At 46.2% G+C, this 14,820-nt stretch overlaps 1 protein-coding gene across 2 annotated transcripts in view; it reads left to right on the top strand.

Annotated features, from left to right (window-relative positions):
- Positions 1-14,820, top strand: part of HPSE2 (heparanase 2 (inactive)) — a 107,173-nt gene that overhangs the window by 10,187 nt on the left and 82,166 nt on the right. Inside the window, exon 3 of one of the 2 annotated variants that reach the window (XM_053948965.1) lies at positions 2,871-3,032. The exons of the other annotated variant lie outside the window; for it this stretch is intronic. Within the exon in view, the coding sequence (XP_053804940.1) occupies positions 2,871-3,032 (162 nt within the window). The remainder of the gene's footprint in view (positions 1-2,870; positions 3,033-14,820) is intronic. 2 annotated transcript variants of the gene reach the window in all.

Here is a 14,820-nt window from a genome sequence, read left to right as displayed (position 1 = left end):
TGAGCAGTTTATCGCCTTTTTTTTTTTTTTTTTTCTTACTCGAGGCTCAGGAAGGCCGTGAGTGCCCTTCTTCCCCTTCTCCTGCCCACTTGGAGCTGCCCTGCCCGGAGCCTCCTGGGTACCGTCCTTCTTCTTGGCTTCCATGCATCGGTCTTTTTTCTGTCTCTTCCTTTTAAGATTTGAAAGCTGTGAACTCCTTGCTGTCTGTGTCCCTCGGGTTGCTCTTGCTGAGAATTCCCCATGGCCTTCAGAAGCTGTGGTCTGCCACCCCTCTTCCCTCAGTGCTGCTGGTTCAGCAGAGTGGTGCAGAGGTGCCTTTGCCTCCTTCCCTGCACTGAGCACAGCCCGGTGGAGTAGGAAGGACCAGGCACTGAGTTCCTTGGTGAGCTCCATGTCCCAGACATCTGCCCACAGTTTAAGCTGGAGTTATAATGACTGTGGGGTCCACCTCCATCTTTAGGTCTTGGACAAGTTTCTTGGGTCCCTCACCAATCTGAGAAGTCAGGACCTTGCAGGTCTTGTCTCTGCTTCCTGAGTGTTTGCAGGGGCAGCTCTCAGAGAACCCCATGAAGATAACTGTCAGAGAGTGCTCTGACTTCTGTGCCTTGACTGCCTTCCCCACACTCTTCCAGAGATTTGTCTGCATGTGACTTGACATCCTGGTGGTAATCCCTGTCACAGCAGCTTTATCAAAACACCCCTCCTGCTCTTCATTCCTGGGCCTGCCCTCTGTCCCCAGGCCCTGCTGTCAGTGCATGCAGAGCCATCCCTGTGGTCCCCAAAGACGGATGTCACTGCCATGGTCCCCCGCACCCTCCAAGGTGCTGGCCCCTGACCCTGGTCCTGGGCCCGTGTTTCCTCCGCATGGGTCCTACATTTGCCCTGGTTTAGGTTTTAGAAGTCATCCATTCCTTTTAGGAAACAAACTTGTTTTGACCCAGCCTGGACACCCTTAGAGCAGTTTAAAGAGAATTGCAGACAGCATATTGACCATCTAGTTTCAAACCTGTCTGCCTCTCAGTATTCTCCTCCTTCAGGGCCTCGTTGATGTGTTTGACTTCATTTTTCCTTGGGGGTGGGGGGTGTACAACTCTTGCCTTCTGTTCTGTAGGAAGGGAAATCCATCACCCAGGAAGGTCATGGGCTCTAGGTGACTCCAGCAGCCCTTTCTCATGTGGGACAGATGTAGGGTTGTGTTTCTTAATCTTTACTTCCCAAATATTTCACACAACAGAGGTTCAGGATTTTATCATTCATTAGCTGGGCAAAGGTTGGGTGGGCCCTAGTCTTACTTAGTGCCCATCCAAGAGAATGTGCACTAAAGAACACAGCTGGGGGGTCCATGCTCATTAGCTGCAGAGGAACATTAGTCCTTCCTCTTGCTCCATCTCACTGATGCCCTTGTGCTGGATGTAGAAATATTGGACCATATTTTCATGGTATCTGGTTGCTGCCCAGTATCCACTCCTGAGTATGCTAGCTGTGGGTGGAGGAGGGAACTCACATGGCTAACTACAGACCATGGGTACTTCAATGACACTGCTGTTCTGAGCAGTCTGTTTAGACAGCCTTTAGAGAAGCTCTACTCATCCCAAACTGCACAGAAAAGAGGTAGAACACAGCCTGGGCAAGAAAGTGTTGTGACTCTAGGATGAGGCTCAGAGACAGGAAGATAATGTGGCTTCCAGTCCTCCACCACATGTTTGGAGGCAGTTCCCTGCCAGCCCAAGATATAGCAGAGCTTTGAACCTAAGTTTGCTGAACCTGAGAAACAGGAGCATGACTTTTGGAAGCAACTTTGGTGTTTCTCAATGTGCATAACAATAAAGGAGCTGGAGAGTGTGTATGGAGCAAGGTGTGACTCTCTTCTGACAACAAGCTTCTTCAGCAGCTTCTAGCTAGATGAGAATTGAACCAAGCAAAGATCAGCCTTGTGAGGCAAAGTGTCCTTATGCAATGTGGTGGAAGAATTCCAACTTCAATCCTTGCTTATCAGAGCTGGCCGCCTGAGGTTTTGTGAGAAATAGACACAGCATCTGGTGCCTGTGGATCTGAACATGTTGCAGAGTTTATTAAACTCATAAGGGACCTAGCAAGGACTACTTTGCAGCACTCACCTTCTGGTTAGACTGACAGATCTTACTTGATTTTTGTTCTGCCTTGCTACTCTGTCATTCCCTTTCCCCAGCAGGTGAGTAGTTCTAGGGTAGGGAATATAATATTCTTGTTCCATAATATGGCTTAGAAAATGCTCTTATGAAGAGAAAACAATTGTTAAATAATCCTTCTGCCTCCTGAATGTCAGGCATTAGAAGGATACAGACATTTGTTCAAAGAGTCACAGGCCACTTGTTCGCAGGCCATGCTGACCTGTGATAGCTGCAGTGAGGATAAACAAGGTGAGAACAAGCCTTCTTCATCACCTCTTTAACAGGCAAGGTTAAGTGGAAGCCAGGGGTTACTGGAATGGGATTTTGTCTTTTCTCATTATTTAGTGTCAAATACACATGTAATGGGGTTGTCATATAAATGTTGGGAGACTTTTGCACTCTCCTGCAAGGGAGGGGTCAGCATTGTAAGAGAGCAACAGCTAGGCAGGTAGAGGATGGAAGGGTCTGTGGTAGGTTCTGTGAAAGGATGTAGGTTCTGTGAGCATACAACTTGAGCTTTGTGTGGGAGAAAAAGAGACCTGGGCTGGGGAGGGTCATTTGCTAGGTGGATCCAAGGGGTTTGGATCCTTTTGTTGGGTTGCTCTTGCCGAGTGATGATTGTGTGACTGTCATACGGGCTGGAGCTGATCCAAGCGTTTTCTGGCGAAAACGAAAGCTGAGGTTTGGCCATCTCCCTCTTTTCTTTCCCTTTTGCTGTAGACATTGTTCGCAGCGACATTGCCCTGGATAAGCAGAAAGGCTGTAAGATCGCCCAGCATCCTGACATAATGTTGGAGCTACAGAGGGAAAAGGCAGCTCAGATGCACTTGGTTTTGTTAAAGGAGCAGTTTTCAAACACATACAGCAACCTCACACTAACAGGTAAGGCTGCAAGACCAGCTCTGGAGCCAGGAGCTGGGTCTAGTTCTTGCTAACTCACAGGTGTGTTAAAACCCTCGGGTTCCTCGCCTCTGTATGAATCATCATCTCTCTGGCTGCCTCTGTTTCCTACCAAGGTTACTGGGTATTGGGAGGGAAAGGACCGGCAGGAACTGGAGGTGTGGACTCATAAGGCCTCTGCAGCTGGCACCTATGCAAACACTCCAGATTTGGTGCCCCTGAACAGAACATTTTCTACAGTCTGACCTAAGCAGAATACCACGGCATGTGAAGTGCTGGAGAAATCTCCCTGCTAACTGTTCACGTCGATGGGGCTGCAGCAATTACTAAATTTGGAGTCCTTTAAGCTGCAGCTGATTTTTTTTCTTTCCAGAGCATGCACTTTGTGTGAACCCAGTAAATATTAAAGAGCAAATATAAAGGGATAATGGCCTAGACAGAGATGAGAGGATACTCTTTTTCTGGCAACTGTTTGTATTATCCTGGGAATAGAATCTCGATGGAGGAGACTGCCACATTTTGGATACGCATTTAATGGTGCTTGTAAAGGACTGATGTCTTCAGGCAGTGAGTGGGCAGAAGGATGGTATCCCAGCAGCCAAGAGGGTCCTCTCATATCTCTTCTCGTTATCACTACAGATGGATGAGCCACAGACGATGGGAAGGAGGAGGAGACTAATAAATCAAACGAGACCCCCTTCTCCTCTTGACAGGTCCCTTTCCTGTGAAAGGCAGGCAGGCATCTTACTTTCACAGGAGAGAGGGCCCTGTGCTCTGTCTGGGGAGGAGATGGCAGAACCCATGGTGGCCCTCCCCTGCTGCTGGGCTGGGAGAGGCAAACCAGTCCTGCACAACATCCCCCACTCTGCTGCCCCCCCTGTTTCAGTGCCCAGCCCCTGCCTTGAAGCCAGCGTGGGTCTGCATTCTCACCAGTGAGCTCTGCCTCTCCTGGGGACATCAGCTGTGTTGGAGCTCTCGGGGACCCCACGGAGGTCGGATGGTGACACCAGCACTGTGGAAAGGCAAAGCCCAGGGGGTCACTGGGTATCGGGGCCCTGAATGTAGCTGAATTGCATCATTCCTGAAGGCCCAGCATTTAAATGGGATCCTCAGAGCCGTTTCTCATTCTCTGTAACGTAATCCACTTGGCTGTTTATTCCCAGTACAACTGCTGGAATCAACATTGTCAGCTTTTCCCCTGACAACTTGCTTACTTTCCACTAAACAAACTTCCCTCGAGAAGTGAAGCTGCTCTCCCCTATCCTCCTTCCCTTGCTGCTTCAAAAGCTCTCTGGCATTGCTCACATTTTTTACAGAACCTGCAGAGCAGAGGTGCTACCTGGTTATCAGTTTAGCTCTTAGCCTTTCCAAGTGTGTTTACAGGATAGTTCAGAAGGTTTTAGCTCTAACTCTCCAGGGTGGAGAGAGCAATTTCACCAGAATATTACCCAAAGAACTATTTTAATGTTCTTTAACTCCCTTTGAATGTGAGCAGAGCAACTTCATAATTGTTATGAAGTTTAATCTTTTATTTCATAGACATAGTCTGAGAACATGGTCTCTAGACAGCTAAGCATAATATTTAACTGGAACTCTACTAACTTGTGTAAATATTTCCCTTCTCTGTGATGGATCTGGTGTTTGGGGTGGGTAGAGGGGGTTGTACATCTGTTGCAGAAGGACATTTCTTACCTTCAAAATTCAATCAGACAGAGTTTGCTTGAGGACTTCTTTTTGTTCTGCACAGTGGGTTTGTACAGTGCTATAGGGAGTCCCCAGGTCATGAGGCAAGGTGCAGGAGCAAGAATGCAGATGTGGTTTAGGGAGTCCTTAGTGAAGGACTGAGTTGGCAGGGATGGAGTATCCATGGGAGCCTTGGGAACAGGGTTTGCTCCTGGGGGTCTGTATTGAGGAGTCACTTGGCCTCACGCAGAGCACGTACTGTGGATGACCTCCAGTGTCCAACCCAGACTGGAGCAGTATTGAACCCCACACCTCTGTGTGAGAGGGCTCCTACTGCTGCTAGTTCTTCAATTGTACCCCAAAAATGTAAATGGACTATCTTGCCCAAAGTCATATGAGAATACAAGTGCTTTATGATGGGATAGCTCCTCTAGGAGAGCTTGAGAGTAGAAATACTACAGTGTGGCATTTTTATCCCCTTATCACTACCACTACCACTGTAGTGATCTGGATAAAAAGTCCCATTCCCTCCTTCCTTCTTCTCCTCACAGGTAATATAGTTACATGAACAATTTGAAAGACTTTCAGGCCTCCCACTCTGCCTGCAAGTGTGGGCAGTGGATTCTGCCAACAAACTTTCAAGCAGTACCCTCATGGGTTTAGGAATGAAAGCTCTGAGAGTGCAGGGCATGAATCTGCAGTCTCTGTGGCATCAGAGGGCTTTCCCAAATCTATTCACCAGTTGCACATAATTCCCAGGGTGTTCCTTATTTCAGGCATCAGGCAGGGCTGTGCTATACTGGGATTTAAGCTGCTCACAGCAGCAGGTACTTCCAAGGTAAGAGGGTGTCTTAGAATGAAATGTGTGTTTTTGTGCTAAGACACAACTGAGACTGAGTGAAACCAGGCAGTCTTTCTGGCTCTCACTCCTCCAGGAACACATGTGAGACTCTGGCTTAGACCACTTTGGTTTCTCTTGTCGAGCCTTCCTCGGCTCCTGTCTGCAGGCTTTCTCTTGCATCTTGCCTCTGCTTTCTGTATGTGATCTTTCCAGGCTTACTGAGCCTGTCTCCCTGACATGAGCAATTGCCTTTGATCTGTGACCGTGCTATTTAAATGCTGTAAAATGAGGTTTATTAATCTTTGCTGTTTCCCCCGCGGTGCTCAGAGATGGGTATCTCGTTTCACAGATCAGCATCTCTCGTGCTCCCGGGTCAGTCCGTGGTAGAGTGGGGGGCAGAGCACAGCACTGCCTGCTCTGCTCTGGGAACCAGCTCCCTGAGCTCAGCCCACCCTGGGACAAGGCACGAGAAGGAATCTTTCCTTAGAAACACTTTGCTCCTCCACCGTTCACAGAGCAAGCAGCAGCGATTCTTTTTATGTTTTGTATCAGCTGGGCATTAGAAGTTGCAATTGTCACAGCAGGCTCCCGTCCTTTGCAGCCCTCAGAAGAAATGTTCAGGAGACAGGAAGATCATTCTGGAGTCCTGGAACCGGGTGGAGGTGGGGGGGCCGGAAAGCACAACATTGGGCTGGCAACAGGTGAGGTGTGAGGAACTGCCTGGGGCAGTGGAGACACAGCGTGCATGCAGATTTTAGAGCGAGCTTGTGGGGAGTGGGGCAGCATCAGGCTTCAACAGACTAAATCCAAATTCTTCCACCTGTGGTGCCAGTTTGGGCTGGGGCAGTGTATTGCATTTGTAGTTTAAGAGACTGGACATCCACAGGCTTCTGCACTGTTCTCCAGTAAAGCCTGTTAAGCCTGTGGAAGAGGGAACCGTTCAGGTCAGTAGACACGTGAAGAACTGGCCCCTGCTGTATTTACATGATGTGTTAGGTGTAACTGAGGCTTCCCAAGAAACAAGTATGGACTATAAACTTCCCTTTAGGATTCCCCATCCAGCGGAAACAAAATAGTGCCCCACTGCTCATTCTGAAACATGGAGAAACAACTTTCTGCTGTGCCTTCTGCCTGAAACTGTGGCACAGATTACTTCACTGCATCAAGAGACTAATGATGAGAGCTCTCTGGCCTGTCCTGCCACACCACATCTGCACTGAGAAGCCAGTGAGGAGACTGGAAAGTGTGTGGTGGGAGCTCTCCATCCTGTAATATAGAGCACAGTGATTAAGGGGGCAGACCCTCCCCACACAGCTTGTAAGGTTCCCAGGTGACCCTGTGTGGTCACACCCTGCTGAGGGTGTTTTGTCACTCCCCTCTGCACTGAGAGAGACTTGAAGGGACTAAACTCAGATGGAACTGATAGGAACAGAGCTGAGAGCTGCTGAAGAGTGCATTTCACTGTCTGTGTCCAACACTGCAATCAGCTGTTTTACACTTGCATCCCACTACCCCGTCACTAATTAGATAGCTTAAACTCTGCCATAACAGCAGTTGTGATCTCTCTGTGAGGTTTTTCCTTGGAAAAGTCTACTCCTGGAGATGTTAGCAGCCATGCAGAGACCCTCTTTGCCCAAGGTAAGGGGTTTGGGGGTATGTGGTGGTGGTGACAGAGCGCACACCCACTTTTCACAAGGGGGTTGTGCAATGTGGCACGAGTGGAACAAAGCAGGGTAGGGCAGCAGAGTTTATGTGAGGCTACTGCAGAACACACGTGTGTGGGAGGCACAGAGCAGAGATGAGGGCAGAGTGTCTGTGTGAAGAGCTTGCTAGTGAGATACTGTCCCACAGAAATAGGTTTTAGACAGTGAGAACCCCAGGTGTACTTGTCCTTTGGCAGGGAATCACAGTGATCAGGTTGAGCACCTGTGACATGTGGGTTTCCTGCACTTGTGAACCTTCCCTGGTGGTTTTGTGGTTCCTGCTGAATGCTGTGGCTCTGGGAGACAATGGCCCTTGAGCTGGACATGTTTGTAAGGCCTGAGGCTCATCCCATGGAGTGCTGGGTCTGAGAGAACCATGGCTCAGGGGCTGCCTGTGCAAGAGGGTGTGTGTAGGAAGCAGGGCATGGGGTTGGGTGTGCTTTTGGTGCCTGTGCTGCCAGGCAGTAAGGTCACTCTGGTTAATTTTGCTGGAATTTTCCTCAGATGGGTTTTATCCCCCAGCTACACCTAACTGCATGGGACTGGAGGGTGGGCCACCTTGTGAGATGGTACCTGACAGGGTTGTAGTAAAGGTAAGCACAGCTTCCTCGCCTTTTTGGCATCTTGTTTGGGATCAGAACCCTCAATGTCCCGTGGTCTGCACAGCAGTGATATGTATCATAGCTGTTTTATGGGGGCTGCACAGGGGTGGTCTGCACTGCACTGGCTCTCCAGCTTTCCTTCGAGGAGAGTGTGCCCTGGGGCTGTATTACAGGCCTGGGAGTGTCTTTTGGATCAAGCCCTCTGCCCTTCTGTCCATCACAGACCCTTACATCACACACATTATCCACAGCATTGTACAAAATAGATCTAGAAAGGACCTCAAGAGGGCATCTTCTAGCCTTTTCCATGGCAAATCTGTACCTGGTCTCTGCTTGGGGAAAGGTGTCTGGGAAGAGGCAATATCCAGCTGGTACACTTGGAAAGTCAGGCAAACTCTGGGAGGCTTAAACCTTTAAAAAAACAAAAAAGTAGCATTCAAAGCCAAAACCACAGTGCAAATAGTTACCCAGAACTTGTCACCTTGAATAGCACAGCTGGGGTACTGGTGGAGGAGTCCTGTCAGCAAAGGGAACACAAAAATGTTACCAATCCCTGAGGGAAAGAGGGGGAGAGAGCTGCTGTGAAACACTGGAGGCTGTCCTGGGAGGAAGGGACCAGGAAAATCGTAATGTCATTAAATCACTATCTGCACCAAGCCCACAGTTAATGACAGCAGAGGTGCCAGCCTTTTGAGGATAGTTTGCAGGTGTCTTCTGAGATCTTGGGATCAGATCCAATGGAATAGTGCTGGGAAAAATAAATTTTGGAAAACAATCTCGGGTAACTGAGTGGTTTTGTGCCGTTATCAGTTGTTTATATGAGCTCATTCTGAAACAAAGTGGCTGTTTGTTTTTACTACACAGCCTTCTGAGGGTGTTTGCTGTAGCTGAAATACATTGTGTTCCTGGGCATGTCCATGTAAAGCCTGCAGGCTGCTGGGGCTCAGCTGCCAGGCACCAGCATTGCCCAGGTTGTGGGGACAACTGTTGACTGATTCAAATGATGTGGCTTTATCCTTATTTTAAACCTGTGTGATGGCAGTGATGTACCCTCCCTCAGCAGTCAGCTCTGGAGCCTAATTAGCTATATCATCATGGAGTCGGTATTTTTAAAATCTCTTGCTTCAGTTTAAGCCCATGATGGCATGTCCTCTCCCTGTGGACATGCAGAACAGCTTACAGCACTCCTTTTCTCTTTGCAGAAATCTTTTACATATTTGAGGCTTGTTATCATGTTTCCCTGAAGACTTTTGTTTTCTGCACTGAACAACTGCCTTTCATTTGCTCTTTTCTCATGTCCATTTTATTTTCAAGTTGAATGACATATGTGTAGCTGATTCTGCATCTTGAGATCCTTTTCAACCCTCTACAATTTTTTTGTGGCTCTGTGTTTTGTTGGGGTCCCTTGGGCTCTCTCCACTGGGTCTGGGATGTTTTTTAAGTGCATTGCCTTGAAATGAGACCAGTATTGTAGCTGTAGCCTTTCTTGACTGAGAAAAGCAGCAGGGTTATTTCATGTACCTGGTGTGTGACACTTCTGTCTGTATAATCATGGATTTTTTTTATACAATATTGCTTGTTCATGCCTGCAATTTTTGTACTATTTCCCAACCAGCTGTGCATTTCCCATGTGGAATTTCATCTAGACTCTATTTTCCTAATTTTCTAATTAAAATGTTACACAAAGCTGGAGGTAAAGCCTTGAGAAAGTAAAGGTACAGAACATCTGTTGCCTCTATCTCACTCACGAGACCTTGTTGCTCTATCAAAGAGAAGTCAGGTTGCCTTCACATGGCAGGGCTATTACTTCCAGCCCTTCCTTGCCGATGGATTGTTTGATGATTTCTTTCAAAATTTTTCCAGGAATTGAAGTTATGTTGGCTGGCCTGCAATTTCCTTGGTTTTTCAGCCTGTTGAACATAGCCACTATATTTGCCCTTTTCTGATCTTTTAGAACCTCATTCATCTTCCAGGAATTCCTCCAGATAGTTGCTGACGGACCTCCACCTATTTTAAAACAGCAGACTTCTGTAGTTTTCATTCTGCTAAGGTGCTACTATAAATTACCCTTCTACTCTGATTCTTTTAATTGCATTAACTTTGTGGTCCTAATGTTATCCTTCTTTTCATGAAGTCTGAACCAAAAAAAGCATTAAGCATTCCTGCTTTAACTCTGTGAGTTGTTGACTATTGTGAAATTCTGTCCCAATTTATACCTCTTTGCTTCCTGAGACAGCTGTGAGCCAAACCCCTGGGATCCCCTGCCTTCTCTTACCCTAATTAGAAGTTTCACAACTCGTTTTGTGCTGACAGCATGTGTGTGTGTGAGAGAGGTCATGAAGGTGAATCTCTTTTTCAGGTGACACCCTCTAGTCTGTTAAGCCACACTTTGGCTTTCTCATTATCTGATTTGGTTATTGTTTTTGTAACTGTGGGAAATACGGCTTCTTGTGACATGTTCAGGATTTATTAAATTCAATTTACTGCCCAATTCAACTAGCCGCACAAGAGAAGATATTTTATAAATTGTGAATCTTAATATTAGCAGTCGTACATACATTACAATATGTAATGTCATTACCAGAACCAGCCAGTTCTGGGTGCTGTGTAGAGAATAAAGAAAACACATAAACCTAACAGAAAACAGATTTTGGTGGAAGAGGGGGAGGGCTGACGCACACTAATAGCTTTGGAAGGGCTTGTGGCTTGTTCAGTGTCATAAAGCAATCTATTAACCTTTTCTCCTTCCTCAGGAGGTGCAGAACTCTTTGGTCTGTCTCTTCCCACCAATGTAGTTATCAAATGTCTCCTGGTTACCGCTGGCAGTCACTGCAGTGAGCAGTTTCTGTGGAGCACTCGGCTCTTTCGCTCTGTCCCTCTCTCCTGGTGCTGTTCCTTTGTGCTCATCCACATCAGCCTGATGGAGTTGCCATTTCTCCTCTGCAAGCTTCAAGCCACGGAGGAGTCTGTGAATTACCCTAATCGTACCCCTGTGTTAAGATAATTTACATCTGTTCCCTTATCTTGCTGTGTGTTTACAAAACACTGTCTTTCCCAAACTCTCTTTTCATTTGGAGCAAAATCTCACTTGCCAGCCCTCTCAGATTACTGAAGCCTCTGTCCTTACAACGCACTATTTTTATTCTGCCACTATTTCCCATTCTTTTTCAAACAACTACGAACACTCGTTTTGGGCTTCCCTGCCTGTGGTGTTTTCCACCTTCATGGCTTTCCCCAGTTTTTGCTGTTGGTGAGAATGAAGCCTCAAGGAGACTCCTTCCTAGTTTTGCTCCTGTCGCTTCTTTCTCAATTTTTTTTTTTTTTGGTGCATTCCAGGAAGTTGAAGCAAGGCAGTGTCTGATGTCTTCCTTTCCCAGCAAATGTGTGGGCAGTTAAAGGTCCCTAATTACCAGCAGGTTCTGTGTTTCAGATGCTCCCAATAAGCCTATGCTTCCGATCTCCCTGATTTTGTAGCCTAAAGCAGACCCCCAGTGTGCCAGTGTCTGGGCTCCTTCCAGTCTTACATTACACAGTGGTCTTTATACCTGCCTTTTATACTACTGAGTTTCACCCCCTGCTTTTATGCTGGGCCCCAAGATCATCCAGAGCTTCTGTGTGATGTTTCTCATCCTCAGCTGCACTAATGTTACTTTTTCTCTTTGCCAGCACCATGCTTAACTCTGACTTTCAACCCCTGGAGCTTGCTTTGCCTCTAGCCACCAGGTTAGAAAGCCCTTCTCCTCCCACACTAACGTAATGCCCACATGCAGCAGTCAAACCTTGTGGATTTTTCTTTCAAAAGCTGAATATATTTGGCTCCTCAAGCTTCACTTTGCCAAAGTCCTGTCATACCTGCTCCTTGGTCCTGTGGCCATGCAGGACAGACTTGTCCATCCTGGAGGCACAAGCCCTGTATTGTTTTCCTGTACGTGTATTATCTTGTGCTTGGCTGAATTAAAGCACGCTTGGTTGGATGGTGGCCATTTAGCCATACAAATGGGATCACAGGATAAATGAAGGCTGTTTTGTTCATTATTTACTAACCTTCATTTGTGCTATCTGCAAGCTGCCTCTAAGGATCTTGTATTTATCTGAATGATTGGTAAAAACTGTGTCCTGTAGCATGGGAAACAAACAATGGATAGGTTTTTGTCTCATTAACCACTTCAGTCCATCTACTTATACCAAATTACTTTTATTAATGCAAGTTCTTAAATGAAGCTGTAACACCCGTTAGACAGGACTTGATTCTGTACAACATATGCTGGCTGGTAATTAGCTGAGACATGAATATAATGAATTGTTGGTAGATTCTCATATTATCTTTTAATTACTCTGTCAAGTTCTGCTGTCAGCCTGACTGGCTGTTGGTCCTTAGGTCATCAAGTCCTGCCAAAGCACCAGCATGGGGTTAGGGCTCACCTACCCTTCTAGAATTACTTGGCATTCCAAGATTTATTAAAAATTAGCATCAATGGGTCAGAGATCTCCTTAGTGCACTTGGAGGTGCAAATTATCCGGGGTGGGTGATTTAATAGTGTTTATCTAAAGCAGATGTGATCTAATTTATGTCTTGGTCATCAGTAAATGGTGATGTATATAATCCTCTTATGATTAATTCATCATCATATTTTTTTCATAAATACAGAGTGCCTTTATGTATATTTTTGTAGTTACACTGATAATTTTACCATGTGCACAAAATAGCACAGCTATGTCTGTTCATTTCCCTTCTTTTCTCTATATTTAAATTTCCACTCAAAACTCAGCAAGGCATGAATTTTTTCATCATGCTTTTAAAATACTGTATTATTTTTCTATACTTTGTAATTTGCAGTTGGTTGCTATTTCTTTGGCATTACAATCATGGGTTATATTATCTTCTGTTATTGCTAGCTATACCACTGCATAAGGATGGGTTTCCTGCCAAAATCCCCTTCCAGCATGGTGGTGGAATATGCTGACTTTAGCCATCACCTAAAAGCAAAGCAAAACAAAACAAAAACAAAACAAAACAAAACAAAACAACAACAACAACAACAACAACAACAAAACCCAATCCAAATCCCCTTTAAGTATTCCTTTCGTTTCTTTTGTCCAGTATATTCTTCCCAATAACTTAATTAGATTTTTTTTTCAGCCTGGAGATATTGAAGCATCTTGTGTATGTATTTTTGACTGGGATTATGATCCCAGTAGCTTTGCTCAAATACAGACTCGGATAAGGTAGATGCCTATGTGGACAGAGCAGGAAACTCTGTGCCTGGTAGGTTCTCAGCATTTTTACAAACTTCTCTGGCAAATTGTGACATAGCAACTCATTTTGCTGCAGTTGTAGGAGTATCGTTCGTTTCAGCCGCCATTCCCGTGTGTTTGCTCCCTGTGGAAAATACCGGGTGGTATTTGCATGCTGCTGAGGAGCTTGCAGCCCGGGATCCAGGCTGTGGGACTGTGGTGTGCAGGACCCATCTGACAGCCAGAAGCTTTGTGGCTGGGAAAACTGCTGGAGAAAAACAGGGAGGAGAGGGGAAAGGCGCGGCTGGTGAGCCCGGCTTGGCGGGGATAATCCCTGTGGCTGGACCCTGGCTCCTGCCCCACACTGCTCGGAGGGGGCACTGCCTGCTGCTGGGAACGCAGTTTGCTTCCCGAGGCTTCTTCTCCGGTTGCTCGCTCTAACCCTTTTTCCATCTGTCCGTTCATTTATTATTTACCGCTTTCACTTGCTCTTTTCTTCATTAGCTGGTTCCCAGTGCTCCTGGCTCTGGAAAGGGCTGTCTTATGGGGATCACAAGGACAGCAGCAAATATTGTTGCACTGCTTCTCTGCCAGCCCTCCTTGTTGCAAGGATGGGACGGTGTGGCATGCACAGTTAATTAAACTCTTCAACACTTTTTCCAAGTTAAGAAAGGGTCAAAATCCTCTAAGTAAGAGCCCCTTGAGTCCTGAAGTCCCCCATGCAGTCCATGTTCTGCTTTTTCAGAGGCTCATGCTGGGGATGGATACACAGGGGTTGGAGAGTAACGTGAGAAGCTCTGGATATGCCTGCTTTGTGCAGCTAAAAGTGGTGGGGGAAAAGTGAGGTTACAAGGTGTTCAAAAGAAATTTTGGATCTCTCTTTACTTCATTAAGTTTTATATTGGATTGCTGTGCCAAGAGACACGATCATGGACTTTCTTAAAGAAGCGAAAACCTCCGTGAGTTTAAATTTTCTTTTTTTCCTCTGATGAAAAGGTGGCAAAAAAAAAGGTTTTGTAGGAGAAACTTAAACCGTTCAAATATAATTCTATTAACTAATTAGGGGAACTCTGGAAATGGGACTGAGACTCACAGGCCTTTTTTTCTTCTCTTTGCTGGGGCACTCCAAGAATTGGATCACCTGGGGAAAGCATGTTTAAGAAATACCAGATGGTCTCTGCGATGCTCCAGCTGTGGACAATCACTCCCAGCCAGGCAATCTGCCTTGCTGTCGAAGCCCTCTAAAACTGTGCTGCCCATTTGTCATGCTTCTCCAATTGCAGCGCTCTGGATAGCTTCTTTTTTCCTTGTCTGGCTCTTCCTTTCCAGTTTTTATCACCCACCCCCTCCATGAGCTAATGTAGTAACATCCCTTCATTGGCTATAAATCCATTGAAGAGCCATATATAAAATATTACTTTGTTAGAGAAGATTGGGAAACATCTGTTTTTTACCCATAAGAGTCAGTCTACTTGTCTCATATGACAATGTGACTATTTATATATTTTTAAAGAAAAAGAAGTAGAGAAAATGGGAATCCTAGGAAAAAACTTAGTGGAGCCTCTAAATAGAGGAAACGGATTCAGCTCTGGGATTTGTTTGGAGACTTTTTGGGGAGGGGGGTGGGGCACAGGCCAAGAAATTGCTTAGATGTCTGACAAAGTAGCAGTCATACCAACTGCAGAGGGTCCTCCTGGAAATATTTC

The sequence above is a fragment of the Vidua chalybeata genome, chromosome 8, assembly GCF_026979565.1.
Source record: "Vidua chalybeata isolate OUT-0048 chromosome 8, bVidCha1 merged haplotype, whole genome shotgun sequence".
NCBI lineage: Eukaryota > Metazoa > Chordata > Aves > Passeriformes > Viduidae > Vidua > Vidua chalybeata.
Note: the sequence above shows the minus strand (reverse complement) of the source record. Positions and strands in the feature narration are given on the sequence as shown.